General features: G+C 33.8%; 1 protein-coding gene across 1 annotated transcript in view; it reads right to left on the bottom strand.

Annotated features, from left to right (window-relative positions):
* Window positions 1–1757: 1757 nt before the first annotated feature.
* LOC105479622 (multimerin 1) overlaps window positions 1758–18927 on the bottom strand; it is a 59617-nt gene continuing 42447 nt past the window's right edge. Inside the window, exons 7-8 of the mRNA XM_011737682.2 lie at window positions 4631–4783; window positions 1758–3383 (exon numbers count right to left, since the gene is read on the bottom strand). Of these exons, the coding sequence (XP_011735984.2) occupies window positions 2962–3383; window positions 4631–4783 (575 nt within the window). The 3' untranslated portion in view covers window positions 1758–2961. The remainder of the gene's footprint in view (window positions 3384–4630; window positions 4784–18927) is intronic.

Consider the following 18927-nt stretch of genomic DNA (forward strand, 5'->3'; position numbering starts at 1 on the left):
GATATTGTGAGAGAGAAGGGCTCTGAAATTGAATCTAAAAAATAATATTCAAGGTACTTGGCTATCTCCATAGAAGAAATAAAGAAACGTTCCAGTGCTATATTTTTTTCTACATGTATAAGTTTAAAGATGATGATTAAAAATACAATACTAAATTATCTTTGATTATATTGAGTGACTTTAAAAAAATAGCCAAGCAAGTTCATAGCAACTTAAAAGTTGTTATAATGCCTCTTGGCTATTGGTGGCAATTTGTTATTTAATTGTATATATTCTACAAATCCATATAAAAATAAAGAATATTATTAATAATTATATTTCCAAACACCAAAGCATTATGTAATGCTAAATGTTATTATCTAACTAAAAATAAATAAATTATATTGGACAGTGCAATCATGAACATTGTCAAATGATTTCCTTCCTTCTGTTCTGGTAACAGTAAAGAAAAACAATATAATGAAATCACTGAAATCTATGTCAAAAAGTATATATGGAAAACAAAATCTATTTTAATCTGTGAAGAAATAAAATTTTAAAAATTTAGATTATAGTAAATTTTTAGGCAGAGACTGAAGATATCATGAGAACTTTTTAAATGTTTTTGAAAATGACATGTTTACACATAACAAGATAAAAAGTTGTCAGTCATTCAGTGATCTGGTTTGAATTTGTGTCCCCAAGAAAATCTCATATCCAATTATAATCCTCAGTGTTGGAGAAGGGGCCTGGTGAGAGGAGACTGGACCATGGAGGTGGATTTCCCCCCTGCTACTCTCCTGATAGTGAGTTCTCACGAAATCTGATTGTTTAAAAGTATGCGGCACCTCCCACCTCTCCCCTTCCTCCTCCCCCAGCCACGTAAGATGTGCCTGCTTCCCCTTCACCTTCCACTATGATTATAAGTTTCATGAGGCCTCCCTGGCCATTCTTCCTATACAGCCTGTGGAAATGTGAGTTAATTAAACCTCTTTTCTTCATAAATTACCCAGTCTCAGGTAGTTCTTTATAGCAATGCGAGAATGGACTAATGCATCCAGTTGTCAGTTTTAACTCTTGGGTCACACTCTTCTTTGGCAGCCTGAATCTAGTAATGAGTGAGGCTACAGTATGAAGGCCTGATTATTTTGACTCAATGCAGGACATTCTGATGGACAATACTTACTTTAGAGTTCCTCCTTGCAGAGGTGACGAAGTTTGTTAGACTGCAGTTTAAAATCTTCTGCATAGTTATTGTGAAATTCCCAGGTGTTGTACTGTATTGTATACGTACGTGAAAGTTTGCTTAACCACTTGTCTGTTGCAGGACATGTGGGTGATTCCCAGTTTTCAAGCTATTACAAATAAACTATGAACATTTACATACAAGTCTTTGTATGGATGTATGCTTTCAAGTTTTGGCAAATTTGAAAAATTTTCAAGTATCTGCTACAAATAGAAGATACTTTCATCTTGAAGATTGGAAATATTTCAAAAATTGTTAATTTTTATGAGGATGTGTAGGGTATAAGGAGCCGTTTTTCATATTGATAGGACTTAGATTGTTAGTACCAATCGAAATGGAAAATTATGGTCATCCTTTGTCCCAGAAATTCTCCATCATTGGCTATACTACTAGGAAAATTACTTAACTTCTATGTGCTTCTGATTCTCATGGGCAGAAAGAGAGTAATAATATGTAGTACAAATTTCATAGGTTAATATGTAATTCATTATGTTATAGTGATCATTAAACAAATCAATTCATAAAAAAAGACTTACCATACCAAAACTTTTATTATTATTTTTACTATTACTTATGAAAGTCTGTTCTTCAGAAACATTTTGTCAGATATCCAAGGAATGTATTTTTAAGCATGTTCACTACAGTAATATTGTAATAATAAAAAATGGGAGACTACACAAATAGCAGATAAAGGATTAGTTAAAGAAATTTTAGCACATCTGTGGGAGGTAATATAGAGAAAGGATGGATGTGGGCTCTGGAGAAGACATGGCCTGATTCCAAATCCTACCTCAGCCCTATGAGCTCATGGGCCTTGGTCTCTGTGTCTTAGGTTCTTTAACTATAAAAATCATGGTAATAATGCCCACTTTACAAGGGTTATTGTGAGGAATGAGACATCACATGTAAATTGTTTAGAAGAGAAACAGGGCATAGTGAGCATCCCATAAATTGTAGTATTACACAGATAATGACTTACCCTTTAGAAGAAGAAGGGCAGATCTGCAGGTACTGCCATAGAAGAATACTTATTAGAAAAATACTGTTTCCCCCTTATAGATGTTGTGTGGTGGTAAATGATCCACTCATATATTCTTAGACTTGAGTGTACATGTCCAACTACGTGTCACTTACTATGTTATAATTAGATAATTATAGGAAGAGAACAATAGTTAAGCATATTTCAGATTTTCAATTCAACTTGCTTAATTTTGATTCTGAATGAAAATCTTAGTATGGAAAATTGATCAACTCAACGTAAAGAGTAAAAATAAAAGTTTACAAAACCATTTTCATTTTTTGAGTAATTTATTGAAATTTGTGAATCTAGAAAATGTATGTTATATATTTATATAGAGGGAATAACAAAAGTTAAGTGTTTTATTGGAAAGAAAACTGACTGATAATATGGTGTAATTACCATTTTATAATATTACTTTACATTGCAATGATTTAAAATGAAGAAATAAAAAGAGGAATAATTATGCTAACAAATTCACATTGTTTCATGTGCCACTAAATTTCTTTAGGATCAAGAACTCCTTCATATTCAGACATTAAAAAAAATTCAAATAATTTTATAAAATAAACAGACATACAAGTTTACTCATATTAAAAAAAGAAGTTGGTTTTCTTTTCCTGTAGAAAAAAACAAAACAGAGCAGATGTGCAAGCAAAGATAAATGAAAACACTGGCTGTTTCTCAATAAAGGTGATAGTCTGATTTTCATACTAACTTATGTACGATATAGTAAGTAACCACTAAATGTAGTCACAGGGGGAAACTTGGCTGGAATTGTTCCTTTCGCAAGTCGTAACCAGACTTCCTGCCCATAATTTAATTCTAATAAGGCATCCCCAGTTAAAACCCTATCACAGTGTATTTCACTGTTAATATTTTCAGACTCAAATGCAAGCTTGTCTATTCCATCAACCACTAAAAATCCAGAGATATGAGCACTGAATGACTCGATGGTATACTTGAAAACATATACTCCAAGATATGGAATTCTAAATTTTCCAGTTCTTGGGGTATATGAAGCTCCATAATTGACATCCAAGTTATTAAACAGGATAGGACCAGGTGTAGTCATTCCATATGTATGAGATGCAAAAAATGCCACCATAGGTGCATATCTGTAAGATCCTTTGGAAAAATCTGTTAGAGGAAAAAATGGCAAGAGTTAATTTTCATGTTTTTATCTTATTTTGTCTTTCCTTATATCTTCATCACTTTTATCTCAGTTACAAAAAGTCTTAGCAGAAGAGAAAGGCCATCCATAAAATTTAGCAAAGGTGCATGTGTCTCGATGCCTGTCTCTTCTCTTGGGCAAATTACTCTAAATTGCTTAGCCTCTTGGTGCCTCAGTTTCTCCATTTAGACCAGGATACAACAAAAATAACATTTGACACCTTCCTCAGACAAATGCCTCAAACATAATTTGCATTTTGCTTTGATCTCCCGAGAGATAAAGGAATTCAAAGCACTCTATGATTATTATGGTTATGTCAGAATGTTTTAAAGCCCCTTGCAGGAATTGAAGCTGACATGATGTAGAAACAATTTTTCCGGCACCTTGTCAAGCAGTTTCTAAAGGCTAAAACGAAAACCATATAAAGTCATATTCACTGTAGCAAAGTAGACAAAGGCAATTTTCTGTGTAATTAATGCCAATTGTACTTACAAAGGCTGAGATCTAAAAACAGACTAAAAAAATTTGCATTTCACTATGCAGTATATTATTAAGAAAAAGCTGATTTGAAATAGGTTTTTTTTTGCAGTCATTAAATAACACATTTTTATGCTGCACATAAGTTTCTGTATAAAAATCAGAAATGGTGCACTCTTGAAGTAAATCCAAAGCACAATACTTATGAATTTAAATAAATAAAAACGCCATCTTGTTTTACTTAATACATTTGAGCATGTTCTACTAGTTCTCACACAGTCAAAATGGTACCATTAGTTTAACCTTCACAGAAAACGTGTTACTAAGCATGTATTAAAGCCTCATTTAAATGACCATACCAGACATAAATCAAAGATGTATTTCTTTAACTACTTGTTTGAGGAGAAAGTGTTTCTATCAGTCAGATATATACATCCATATTTTATTAGGATGCACAAGAGAAAAAAAGTTTGTGAGAGGGTGGAATTTTTCATAAACTGCCTCTATATAGCAATATTGAAAATTTCAACAAATTCATGTGAATAAGAACTTGCCTAACAAAAAGACATTTTCACTTGTAAATCAGGTACATTATTCAGTAAGTTTCAGAAAAGTAAAAGGAATTGTCAAGTAGATCCAGATTAAGCAGGCTTAAATATTCATTCATAAATATTCTCAAAAAGTGTTTCTATTTATGACAATGAGCACGTCCAAAGATGCATATAGTATTTTTTACCTGGAGCTAAAGCATTTTCTTCCACAAGCTTGATAGTGCAGTTGTCACCAGTGAAAGGATGCCTGCAGGCACAGGTAAAGCTAGTTCTTCCATTTATACATGTGCCCCCATTTTGGCACGGATGCCTACTACAGCTTGAATACTCCTCTGTTACTGAAAAAGAATCAAGGTAAAAGAGAATAAAGTGACCTATTTTCCTGTTGATCTCAAATCGTAGTTTGCATCAGAATAGGAAAATGACTGAATTTAAGTAAGAAAAATGGGCTCCACAGGCCAGGATGCCTGTCGATCTGGTCACAGAACGTCATGCAAATCCCTCAGCTCTGATATCTCCTTCAGTAAAGTGGGCAAAAATCTGGGATCCATTACATTTATTGGTGTGAAATGTTAACATTCTTGTCAACTGCAGAACAGAACAGAATTATCTCAATACAGATCATGTATATTTGAAACTGGTATGTGATAAAGGTAATGCTTTAAATCACTGGAGAAGAAAAATATCTATTCAATACACGGCGCTAAGCTGGTATTTAATATATATAAAAATATAAATTCCACATATACAAAAATACTAAATATAAAAAATCAATATGATTGCATTGCAACAAAAAAGGAGAATATCTTTCTAGAGCTTTGAATTTTTTAAAAATTCTTTCAAAGCAAAACAAAGCAAAGCAAAGGAAAACAAAACCATAAAAGAAAAACATTATCATGTTTGACCTAAGAATTAAAACTAGTTTGCATTGAGAACTACCATTCTCAAAGTTTAATAATAAGTTACAAATTAAAAGAAAATATTTTTAGAAGACATGGCAATCTAATGACTAATATTCGTAACATATGAAAAGCTCTGAAAAGAAAAAAAAAAATTCTCCCCTTAAAAAATGGAAAATGAGGCTGGGTACGGTGGCTCACACCTGCAATCCCACCACTTCAGGAGGCCAAGGCATGAGGATGGCTTGAGCCCAGGTGTTTGAGACCAGCCTGAGCAGCATAGTGATACCCCATCTCTAACTTTTTTAAATAAAAAATAAATAAAAATAAGAAAATGGTCTTCACTTAAAGATCAGAAAAAAATAAGTTAAAAAATGGATAATGTATCAGTAGGCAAATCATTGAACAATACCGACAAAATCTCACTAAAAGTTTTAAAGCATATGCAACCTCATTACTAATTAAGAAATAATAAATTTAGCAATAATAACATTATTTAAATATCAGGTGGCAACATTTAAAAAGATGGAAAATATCCAGTCATGTCAATATAAGGGAACATGGGCCTTTTCATGCAATTCTGGCTGGAGTGTAAACTGCTATAGCTGTTAATAGGACAATGTGACAATATTTATCAGTATTAAAAAGGTTCATTTACTTTGAGCCAAACATTTCTTCTGTCTGTATATATATACTCCAGACATACTTGTCCATGTGCACGAAGACAATTTTTCAATTCAAAATGATATCATTTGCATTCGTGAAAAATTGTTAAATAAATTATAACATATTCCCACTGAGGAATATTAGACAGCAATTAAAGAATGAGGTAGATTCCCCAACAGGTTTGGTTTACTGAAGACAGAAAGTTACAGCTCACACATTACATATAGAATAATTTCATTTGTTGTGAAAGCTTCAAATTACGAATATGGTTATAAAGATAATACATAATTATGTAAATGCAGAAACAAGGTCGGAAGAATTCAGCGCTTACACTACTTGCCACAATTACTCTGGTGCCACCTTATGGTAATGATGTAGTTTACCATCCACTTATTTCAAATCAGGTGATTGTTGATGATTTTTAATTTAGAAGTTATTTGCTTTGTGCAATATTTTTCTCATGAAGTGAGATTTATAAATTTCTATATACATTCTATATATCTAAATTTTCATATACATTATATCCGTATAATTGAAATTCACATAAAATGTGACCAAACTGCATGCCTGTATTATTAACATTTTTTGCAAAGCAAATATATTAATATTGCACTTATGTAATGAGAAATTAATCAGAATTATATTGATATATTCTCTGTAATATTCTATAAACTATTATTCCTTATTAATATTTTATAAGCTAATATTCCTTATTAAGAAAAGTATTAAAACTATTACGTGTGTGCAATATCTTTTAACAAATATTTCAACTGGCTAACATTCCTTTAACCTCATTTTGCTGCATGTGAATAGAGAACTTTGCCTATTATTTTCCTGTGTCAAAAACATCAATGACTTTTCATTACCTGTAGTAATGTGAATATTTTGTATCAAAGCATTTGCTTCATTTATTTTTACATTCTCTGAATTTAGCATAGTGATCAACCCACAGGAGAGGTTTCAATTAATGCGTTTTACTAGGAATGTATCAATTGTGCAGTAGAATTGGGGGACACTAACTTATTTATGTAATTTGATCAGCTCTATAATTTTAATTTTCCCAAATATAAAAAATCACACTCACCTGTAACCTTGGCCCTGTTCATGAATCAGGGATCAAAGCTGTGCTATAAGGAGAATTTAAGAAACTGTAGAAAAGAATAGACTTATCTGCATTGCTATTGGCTCTATTCTGAATCTTCAGGATGAAGGCTTCTGCCTGCTATTTAATGTCCAGGAGCAGCATTCCATTTTTTGCTTCTTTATGTTCCATTACTTTAGGAATGGGGTCTTGCCTTGCTCTAGTTCTTTGAGTTATTTCAGAGGGTACTATTTTACCCCTTTTTCCAATTTCTTTTTAGGGTCATTCATCTAGAGGAGGGCTCCACTTAAGTTTAATTGAAGGTCTGCATCGACTCCTGCTGTTACAGTAGCCCAAACTTCTTGAGACTGCACACAGCTTCCCTTCTAGGACATCTTTCATGGTGCCTACTGACTCTCTGCCCAGGATGCCTCAGCCACTTGTCTGTACCTGCTTCGACTGCTTCTGTTTTAAGTTCCTTTCTGTGCCTTTTTTGCTATTTTAGGTATGTCTGGACTTTCCAAGTCTCTGCCAAAATAATCACATTTTAGTATATAAAATCATGTCCATGGCACCCAGAACTGGACATATTGCACCAATGGAGCCTAAGCAGAGTAGGTTATGGTAGCAATTGCTAGTTACCCCTGCTGAAATGAACTTACACTTCTGTTAAGATAACACAAGCATTAAGTATTCATTGTCCATTTCTGCATCTGTATTACACTGTCTCATAACAGGTCTCCTGTGCTTTGATACATTGAAGCTTTCTAAAATCTCATGTTTATTTAATTCATTTAAACATGAATTTACAATTATTATTGATAATAAAATTTATCTTATTAGACATGAGTTACCATCTCTGTCCATAGAAACCATTCAGTTTTATTCTGCATGAGATGTTTCAGCCACCCTCCCCATCTTTGTTATTATTTCCAAATTTATGTCTCATGCGTTCCTCCAAGTTATTGATAAAAATAACCACTAGAAAAGAAATACCTAATGGATTAGTGACAAATACAGAGCCTTATAACAGACAACTGAAGATTGGCTGGCACTGATTTTTCCAACTGAAGCTATTTGTACTTTGTTATACAATGAGTTAGAAATCAACTTTTGGCTGGGTACAGTGGCTCATGCCTGTAATCCCAGTACTTTGGGAGGCTGAGGCGGTCAGATCACCTGAGGTCGGGAGTTTGAGATCAGCCTGGTAAAACCCCATCTCTACTAAGAATACAAAATTAGCTGGGTGTGGTGGTGTGTGCCTGTAATCCCAACTACTCGGGAGGCTGAGGCAGGAGAATTACTTGAACCCAGGGGGCGGAGGTTGCAGTGAGCCAGGATCATGCCACTGCACTCCAGCCTGGGCGACGGAATGAGACTCCATCTCAAAAAACAAAACAAAACAAAACAAAATCAACTTTTGTATACCACCTGACTTATTTTTCTCCTTTATTATTAAAATACTTAAAAAATGGTCAGGTGCCTTTATAAGTACCTACTCATATTTGTGCTTAATAGGCTACTTGTTATTGAATTACCAACAAAAATCAAACTCCAATAAAGCATCATTTTCTTTTTGACATCTTTCCTCATCCCTATGAGTAAATTACTTTAGTTCTCTCCATTTCTGCCTGATGCTCCAAAATCGTCTTCTTGAATTTATCACACTCAACTGTAATTGCTCTGGTGTCTTTCTCACTTCCGACAAGAGTATGAGGTCTCATGAGGTCAGGGATCATGTTCTCTATTACTTAAACTTCATATCAACACTTATTAGCATAATGCCTGACATATAGAAAATACTAGTTTTAAGAATGAATAGACAAATTAATAAAAGATGGAATAGAATGCCACATTCTTATCAAATTTCAACCTTCTTCCCAGTTTCTCAAAGGTCACAGAGTTTGACAGTATGTTATCATTGTCGTGTTACCCTAGACACATGAATCTATTTATTTATTTATTTTATTTTTGAACTGGAGTCTTGCTCTGTCGTCCAGTTTGGAGTACAGTAGCGTGATCTTGGCTCACTGCAACCTCCGGCTCCTGGGCTCAAGCTATTCTCCTGCCTCAGCCTCCCAAGTAGCTGGGATTACAGGTGCATGCCACCACAACAGGCTCTTTTGTATATTTTTAACAGAGACAGGGTTTCACCATATGGGCTAGGCTGATCTCAAACTTCCAACCTCAGATGATCCACCTGCCTCAGCCTCCCAAAATGTGAGTTTACAGTGTGAGCCACTGTGCCTGGGAGTGAATCCATTTCAGCAAACTTTCCACAACTTCTCTCCTTACTTTTCAATAACCTCTTAAACTCCTTCCTGTCCATTTTTTTTTAATGGAGATCAGTGCAATTAGGTCAACAGTTCTTCCAATTCAACATTCTACCACTGTGCAAGTAGCATAACTGATATTTCATTTATAAGTTTCAATTTGTTCTGGTCTTTGCTTTCTGGACCCTAATATGTGCTCTAGTTATAATTTTCTATTAATCCTACTTTCATATATCCTAAATGTTCATATTAAATTTGAACCAATTGGAGAGCACCTTACATTTTCAAAGCACCCTGTCTTTGCTAACATTTGTCATTTTTTTATTATAATTACTTAATTAATGTATGAGCTTTATCAGAAGAGGGGCTGTGTTGAGTTTATTCTATTCATTCAACTTTTCTCAGTGCTCATTCAGAACTTACTCAACAGGAATTTGATAAATAAATGAAGGGATACATTGTGTTGATGATTCCTACTATATTCTTACTTTTATTTGTATTACATATAATGTCATCCATCATATACTTTTATTTTAATTTTACTTTATATTTCATTGCTTACTTCTACTTTAGCATCAAAATCTTAATTTCTTCATGTAAACAGTAACATTGTGAGGGCAGATAACTGATCTTTGCTAGGGCACAATGGAGTTTCCAACAGATTAGTGAGGGAACCTATCGTTTTGCCTCTCCTCCAGTTTTACAATACACAGATGAAAGCATTCTATAAATCTGCTTCTAGGTCATATGCCCACACAGCATTTGCACTTCTCTGTATGTTTCATCCTGATTCCAATGCTCTATAAAATGTTTTCATTTCCATATTAATGGACACATTCTAAACTTTCAGTGCTTTTATGCTTCCCCATTTGTCAAAACTCTTTATATCAAATAAGGTCTATCTTTCTATTGTTCTAGAAATATTTCATATGCCCATTGCCAGCAACTTTCAGGAATACTAATACTTATCTGTTTTTATTAAGTTTTCAGATTCATTGTTTTAATTATTAACATTGTGTTCTTTGGTGTATAGATGGATAGAAATACTGTTTCAAACCATGTTTACTGCTTCTCCTTCAAACCATCAGTTTTTATTTTTGCTATTCTTTTTATATCACACCCATTGTTTCTTATACTGTTTTCTGGGATCTTTTTTCCTCAACCCTTCATATATTACCTTAAAGCACAATTAGTTGTATCAGCAATCTTCAGCAAATATCTTACACCTGTCCCAAAGGGTTTACTTCATCCCTTGCTGTTAAACTATTATTTTGTTATCTTAAGCCATGACCTATGAAATTAAATGTTTTCGTTTGATGTCATAAACTGATTTATCCTTTTTATTTAGTGTCATAACCATCAATCAAGAGAATAATTAAAAACATTGTCTGGCAAATACATTAAAATATGTTCAGTGTTCCTAGTCACTAGGAAAATGCAAAACAAAACCACAATGCAATGAGATATAACTATGCACCTACTAAAACAACATAAAAGATACTGACAATGTCGAGTGCTGGCAAAAATTTGGAGCAATTCTCATACATTATTCATGGAAATGCCAAGTGGTTAGTCATTCCTTATAAAGTTAAAACTATGTATCTTATAACCAAACTATGGTACTTCTGTATAATTATAAAAGAGAAACAAAAACTGACATTCATACAAAAATCCGAATGTGAATGTTTATAGCAGTTTTATCCACAGTAACGCCAGACTGGAAACAACCAAAAAAAGATCCTTCAACTGGTAAATAGATAAAGAAATTGTATATTTATACAATCTACTACTTACAAATAAAAAGGAATACATGCAAGAACATGGATGAATCTCAGACATGTTACATGAAGTGAAAGAAGCCAGACTCCAAAGCCTACACATATTGTATGAGTTTGTTTCTTAGATATTCGGGAAAAAATAAAATTGTCTGGGAAAAAAACAGATCACCGGTTGCCAGTGCTTGGGAGTGAGAACAGGGTTTAACTACAAAGGCGCATGAGGAAATTAGGGTTGGTGATGGAACTGATCTCCATCTTGATTATAGTGAAGGTTATATGACTATGTATTTGTCAAACCTCATAAGCTATCTATCAACATTAGTACATTTAACTAAATGTAAGTTATACCACAAACAAATAAACTCACATTGTTTCAGGTCCCTTAATTTCCTACCTAGGATTTCAAAATCACTAAGAATATTATAGGTCATCATCCCGCCTTTTTTGTTGTTTATAAAACTTATTATTTTACCAAATGTAACTTCCCAAAAGTAATCTCCCTGCTCTTTGATTTCCATTCCATCCCCATTAGCTTTTCTAATTGATGCTCTCATTTTCTCATATCTAGATGATTACAGCAGTCTTAACACCACTTTGCCTGCCTCTAAACAACCCTCGTCCATATAGCTGTGAAATATGCTTCCCTAATTACAATGGGATATAACTGCACAACTATTAAAATGATAAAATAAAAGATACCGATAGTGTCATCATTGTCTGTCAAAAGTCTCATATTTAAATATTTTTTAATTTTTTAGACAAACTTTTTGGGCAAAGTTAACGTGCCCATGTGTATTTATGTGCACACAGGTAAAACACGGCCCTTTCATAAGTTGCCTAAGGGAGCGTAAACTGATACTCTCTGAAGAGCAACTTGGCAATATTTATCAAATTCTTTTAAAATGTGCATGGGCTTTGCACCAATAATTTTACTTCTTGGATGTTATCTTAAGGAAGTAAGATTAGAGATGTTCACAAAAATTTATTAGTGCAACACTATTTAAAATAGAGAAAAAATTTAAACTGTACAAAAGTCAAAAATCGAATACTTAGATAAATACTTAGAATATGCTGTGGTGTGTTGTTTCTTTCACATTCAAAATAGCTTCATAAAAACATGGTATTCATATGCAAGTACCAAAATATCAAAAAAGTATAAAATATAACAGAACATAACACTGCTCTATAGGTATATCTTTCACTATCAATTTTTTTTTTTTGAGATGGAATCTCACTTTGCCACCCAAGCTGGAGTGCAGTGGCACGATCTTGGCTCACTGCAACCTCCGCCTCCTGGGTTCAAGCTATTCTCCTGCCTCAGCCTCCCTAGTAGCTGGGATTACAGGCATGTGCCACTACACCCAGCTAATTTTTGTATTTTTATTGGAGATGGGGTTTCACCAGGTTGGCCAGGCTGGTCTCGAACTCTTGGCCTCAAGTGATCTGCCCACCTTAGCCTCCCAAAGTGTTGTGATTACAGTGGTGAGCCACCACTCCCAGCCTCACTAGCAAATTCTTCTAGAACAAAAAATTGCAAAGCTTACTGAGCCAGAGCCTTGCTTTCTAACTTGATCCCACTTAGGACTTAATATTTGTTGAATCAAGTTGAACTTTCAAATCAAATTCATAATTCTAAAAATAATTCATTTGGCTCCTAAAACAAAAACTGCTTTAAAAAGTTTTAGCACAACATCTTAAGTTAATATGACCATGAATAATAGAAATTATATCTTTATTGTAGCATCCGTCTAGGAAGGTGTTTTACAAAGATCCTCTTGAGGTAAATCTGCAATTTCACATTTTCAAACAAACTTCCTAGTTCAAGTAAATGACTAAATACATGTACACATGATTGTGTACAAGCAATTTCTTAGTTGACAGTAAAGTCACTGAGTTTAGGTTACATATAAAAGGTAGTGTTGATGTCTCATTATTATTCAGATGATGATTTGGGATATTATGTATTTTTTATAACTTCCAATTTATTTTGGCAGGCCTGGAAAATGCAATCATATGCTAGCGTCCACATCAGATGAACTCATCCTCCTGTCTCTTTTGTTTCTTCTTGATATTCTCTCCCGACCTCTCTCTCTCCAGTTATGCTTTAGAGGTTGCTGTTCCTCTGATTCTGCTCTTACGTGAGTCCCCTGGCTCAGTTCACCCACACCCAGAGTTCCCAAACACCATTTTCACGCCAATATCCCTCAAATCTAAATTTCCACACAAATTTCAAATCTTAACACTTGTTTAAGATTATAAAGTCTGGAAAGTAATTCTGAAAGGAAGGTTGATTAACTGTAAAACAATTGTTTACATTTTTGTAAAAAGTAAAAATATAGGTGTAGTTTAGAACTTTTATCATTCTGGCACAACATGCAATAATTTTTTTCATTGATTGCTTTATTTCTACAAACACTGTGTCATAATTTCACTGGTAATTTGATTTTAGGGTAAAGACACTTGAGTTTAGATTTATTAATATTGATATCAATGGAGTGTCATGTGATACTTTCCCCTAAAACAATGCTGTCAACATAATCAGAATTAAAAAGTTCAAATTAGGTTTTTATCCTAAAATAATTATTATTTCTTTGGAGAGCCCATTTTAATCTATGTATAGTAAAACTGGCAATTAAAAAGTTAAAGTATGTTTTTCAGACTTCATATGCAGTTAATATATGACACAGCTATTATTTCTATGCTGTGATTTTTGTCAGGATGAAAATATCATGTTCACTTAGATCATTCCATAGCAAATTTACAATCTGTCATTTAATAATCCTGGCACCTTCCTTTTCATGTTTGATAATAAGTTACAAAATAATACTATTGTGTACAATTTTAAATTCATAATATAGTTAATGACCAGTACAAAAATATATGTTTATTGCATTTCATTTACAGACAAGAATCTAAATTCGTTTCAAATCCTTGGTGTCAAAGAAATCGTCTATTGTTGGGAAACAGCTCCTGTGATTCTTGCTTGGGAAAGAACCCAAGCATATGCAGTGACTGTGTAAATGGAACCTGGAATTCCTTCCCATTTCCTTTTTCATGTCAGAGCAAATGTTAGAAATTCTGGTTCAGAGAATGTGATCATTAAACGTCTGGGTTTCTGACTGTGCGCCTTAGATAGCCTGGCTACTTTACTGAGGACAAGGTGACAGAAAAGGTTGTCAATTTCGTCAGCATTCGCTCTTTAGCTGTCATCATCCTTCCTTATGAAGAGAATCATATGGAAATCTGGGGGAGTCTGTTCTTCTCACAGAGAGCCATGAACAAAAAGGAGTTCATTTACTATTCCCTTCAACACTGGTATGTTTTATTGACACAAACTGGGGAGGCCATCCCCAGCAGACAGGCCTCCTAACCAATTCTGACACAAAGAATATCTTTAAGATAATCTGCAGAAAAGAGTGAACAGAGCAGGCCAGAGACTGCTATCTTTAGAAAGGCTTACTTGGAAGGTTTTACCGTTGGTTAGCATCTGGGAACTTGACTTCTCTCCATTCCCTAACTGATAAGTGTCATTCACCATGCCCAGACTCTCTGTACAAACAATATGGCTTATGCTGAATATCTGCTTCCCTTCTGAGAGTCTGGGGTTTTGGTATGTCCTAGGCAGAGGATGCTAATGTGACCAGCCCCCAGTAGAACTCTTGGGTGCTGAGTATCTGATGGGCGTGTCTGGGCAGAATTAATGTACACGTGTTACTAATTTTGTGTATGTGTATGTGGCTAGAAAAAAAGAGCACACAGAAATGCTGTCCATCATGGGAGGGATAAACATAAAAAGTGCTGCGCCTAAATTTCCCCAGACTCAGCTTGTATCTTTTTCCTTAGCTGATCCTATTATGAACTTTTTGCCCTAATAAACCACAGCTGTGAACACTATAGATGCACCAGATCCTAAGAGCGCTTCTATTGAATTACAAAATGCATACTTGCTTTTGGGGGACTTCTAAAACACATCATAAATTCTAAATTGAAGCAGATAGCTTTCAAAATTTAACTGGCTTATATTCAGCCATTTTGTACAGAAGATAACCTATTAGTTATCTTGAGGTATATTTGAAAATATTTTATAATATAGAAAAATCACATAAATAGTAGAAAATCACTTGGAGAAAACCACTTTTTGACATTTATTTTCAGTGCTTATCAATGTACATGTTTTTACAGTGTCTTTATATTTTGTATCCTATTCTTTTTGATTTGTCGTTGTATGATAACCATAAGCTAAGTTATAAGCATATGCAGAGTTTGAAACAAAGTGACTTATCAAAGTAATAATAAGTAACAATGAAATGCCATAAGTTTGTAAATTATGTTGATGCATGGAAATATTAAGTGAAAATGTTGAGAAAATAAAAACATATACACTGAATATAGCTAAGAAAATTGCATCGTATAGCAATAACTTAATACACTATCTGCAGATTATATTCTTGATTCTCAAAATAAGCTTGTAAGGTTTGTATGTTATTCTTATTTTATAAATGAGGAAAGAAAGGTCTAGAAAAATAAATGACTTATTACAAATAAATACATTGCCAGGCAGGACTTGAACCCTGGTGTCCTGATTCCAAGTTCAGGGCTCATTAGTCATCACAATTGCCTCTATGCTGAGTCACAAAATTTAGAAATGTTTTCAATGTGATATAAGGCAGGTAAATATTCACTAGATCCTCATTTTTTCTCTTTTAAATAGCATATATTTGCATCTATTATAATTTTTTAAATTACATTTTAAAACACTACCAAATGTTTTATACAAAGTAACCTTTCTTGGGAGTACAGGAATAATTATTAATAAGAGAGGCTTATGAAGGAGGACTAAATTGGTAAACATTAGGGGAAAAGTTGAAATAAAAAGCCAATGGTTTTACAAGCAGGAGGTGCACATGCTCAACAGTGAGCTGCTGACATTGTGTTAAGGCAGGATTCAGCTGCTCTTGGAAGGGCAGGCAGCCAAAAGCTCTCTGCAGGGATAAGTCTGCCAATTGCTGTACAAACAAATCTTCAAAGATGAAATAAAAACCTCTTGGTGTCTATTAGAATATTGTTTAGAAACAAATCAAGTTATTTAGCAATTGAACCAGAATAGCTTATCATCAGTGGCCTACTAGGAATCAGAATTAGCATGAATAAATGTAGGAATGGCTCAAAAGGAAGTGGCAGGGATGAGTACTCTGAATTTTGTCCTTCTTCGTCAGGCAAAGGAAAACCTTGTGACTATTTGATGGTGACTTTCAATAAGTACCCACTGGCCATATCCCAGAAAAGCCAAACTGAAAAGTAGCACCTCTACTTCCTCATGTGCAGAAACAAATTATCAGTATTTGGGTCTTCAAGAAAAGAGACTCCCTAAAAATATCAGCTCTGGCCATATGGAATATTCAGATATGGCCAGACTGAAAAACATATGACGCATGAAACAGAAACAGAAAGAAGAGAAAGGCGTGTGAACACACGCTACAATCTCTCTGAGCATGTGGTTGAGGACTGAGCCCTGAGTCTAGCTGGCCAGAAGCCGAGCTCTATCACTTACTAGTTGAATTACCTTAGGCAGGATACTTGAGTTAATGTCTCCAAGGGTCAGTTTACTCATCTTCAGAATAAATAATAATACTTACCTCACAGGTATTGTTAAATGAGGTTATGAATATTGGGAATTTTCACAATGTCTAACATACAGTAAATATTAATGAATACTAACTAATGTCATATTATTACAGTATTAATATTATCAGGCTTCAAAGTAAGTTATCAGTTATTAAAATTAAGATTAAAACACTGTTTCTATTGCTTTTTTTCTATATACTGTACTTATTTTGCAAATGATGGCAGCTATAATCTGAATAATATGACTCTGAGATTCATAAGATGATGATAAATTATCTTCTGGCTTTAGTTATGTGGGAGAGCAATGTGCCTGTATAATACCTATATAATATCAAAGGTGAAATGAAACAGCCAAATTTAAGCAGTGTGTCCCACTCCTGGTATAAAACAGGGTATCAAAAGTAGTAGATTATTCTGCAATTGTTTGATTCTTACAAGAGAACTTAGCCTGAGTTCATTGGTTTCATCATCTTTCATAGCCCTTGCCTGCTGAGCTGCCCAGTGAGTGACATCTGTTCTATGACCCATGGAAGTCTGGCTGGCTTAATGGGCATGCAAACCTATGCACCCACTTAAAAGGGTCCCATACATTTTGTTGCTGGCCCGGTCTGGCATAAAATGAATATCTACCTTGCACATGGGAATTAGTCCTTTATTACCTTGACATCATTATTGGTATCTTCACTTAAAATAAAGAACTTTTATTTAATAGTTATTTTTGGTAGACAGGAACATAAAAAGTTCTATTCTCAGTAAATAAAGGAACAGGAAGCAATGTTATCAAAGCCTTATTGGAAAAGAAGAATCAAAACTGAGTTATTTCTTATTATTAGCTTATTAAGCTCAATATTGAGTCAATCACAAGTATCTAGATACAATTTTTATAAGGTCCTAACATGGATTCATTATATTATCAAAGTTTAAAGGTTCTTATGTTCTATAAATGTTTTTGCCTCAATTTATTTGAGGCTATTTCAATTTTATACTTACTACGAAAATAGCATATATATATGTTTAAAAAATGGCATAGCTTGCCTGATGTATGGTCACACATGCTGTATAGCTAATTGAAGATCATGATAAAGTGTCCACGTGAAGACCAAGAATAGAAATAGTATGAAAAAACAACTCCTTATATTTCCCAAAATTGTTAATGTAAGAACATCTTAGTTACTGTCTTTCTCTGGGAAACGGATAAGTCTAAATAGTTTGTTCTATGTTCCTACAGAAGTAAAATTAGTTCTATTAGTTCAGATTAATCTGGGGGAGTCATAAATAAATATACTAATTTAAATTGTGGAGAGAATTCAACTCTTATTGTTATTTTTAATATTATCAAAACATACATTAAATAAGAGTCATATTATGTTAGAATAATGGTCATCCTTTGTAATGAAAAAGCAATAAAGTACAAAATTCATAAAAATGGACTATAATTTAACAACAGACTCATATGAGAAAAACACAGCCATTTCTTTTTGTAAGAATGAATAGCCATTCTTATTGTGAAAAGATTATTCAATATTACTTATATGACAACCATATTCATAAAACACTTATTTCATACAGAGGTACTATTATGCAATTTATATGCACCACACAATTCCTCTTTCTTCCAAAATACATGCTTCTTCTTTGGTGTTTAGAACATCTGTTAATGGTACCACTATTCTGTCATTTCCCAAATTCAAAACATGGGAAAAGTCTAGGTCTCTCTCTTTTCCAAGTGTCATGCATTAAGGCTGTGAACAGATCGTGGTTTTTTTTACAGTGATGCAATCTTCAGCATATCCCTACTAAGCACCTCAGCGAATCACCTATTGCAATCTCATCACCTAAAAGGAAGAAACTAAGGCCTAGAGAGGTGAACGTTTTACCTAGTGCTATTAACTAACTCAGAAACTTACTAATACAGCTAGGATCAGAATCAAGATTTGATGTTCCTCAAATCATTTTTCTTGACACTCTCCCTCTGTTTCTGTTTATGGGAGCTTTTCAACATTTCTCACATCTGCCTTAGAGCTTCCTCTATGCCTCTTGCCAATATTCATTCAGTAACATCCCTAATATCACCTCTGCAATCACACTATACACTATTGCTAGCTTCATGCTTTTGAGTTGCAGCTCTTACCACAACCAATCCACTGATACAAATTTTCA

This window comes from Macaca nemestrina, chromosome 3, assembly GCF_043159975.1.
Source record: "Macaca nemestrina isolate mMacNem1 chromosome 3, mMacNem.hap1, whole genome shotgun sequence".
Lineage (NCBI taxonomy): Eukaryota > Metazoa > Chordata > Mammalia > Primates > Cercopithecidae > Macaca > Macaca nemestrina.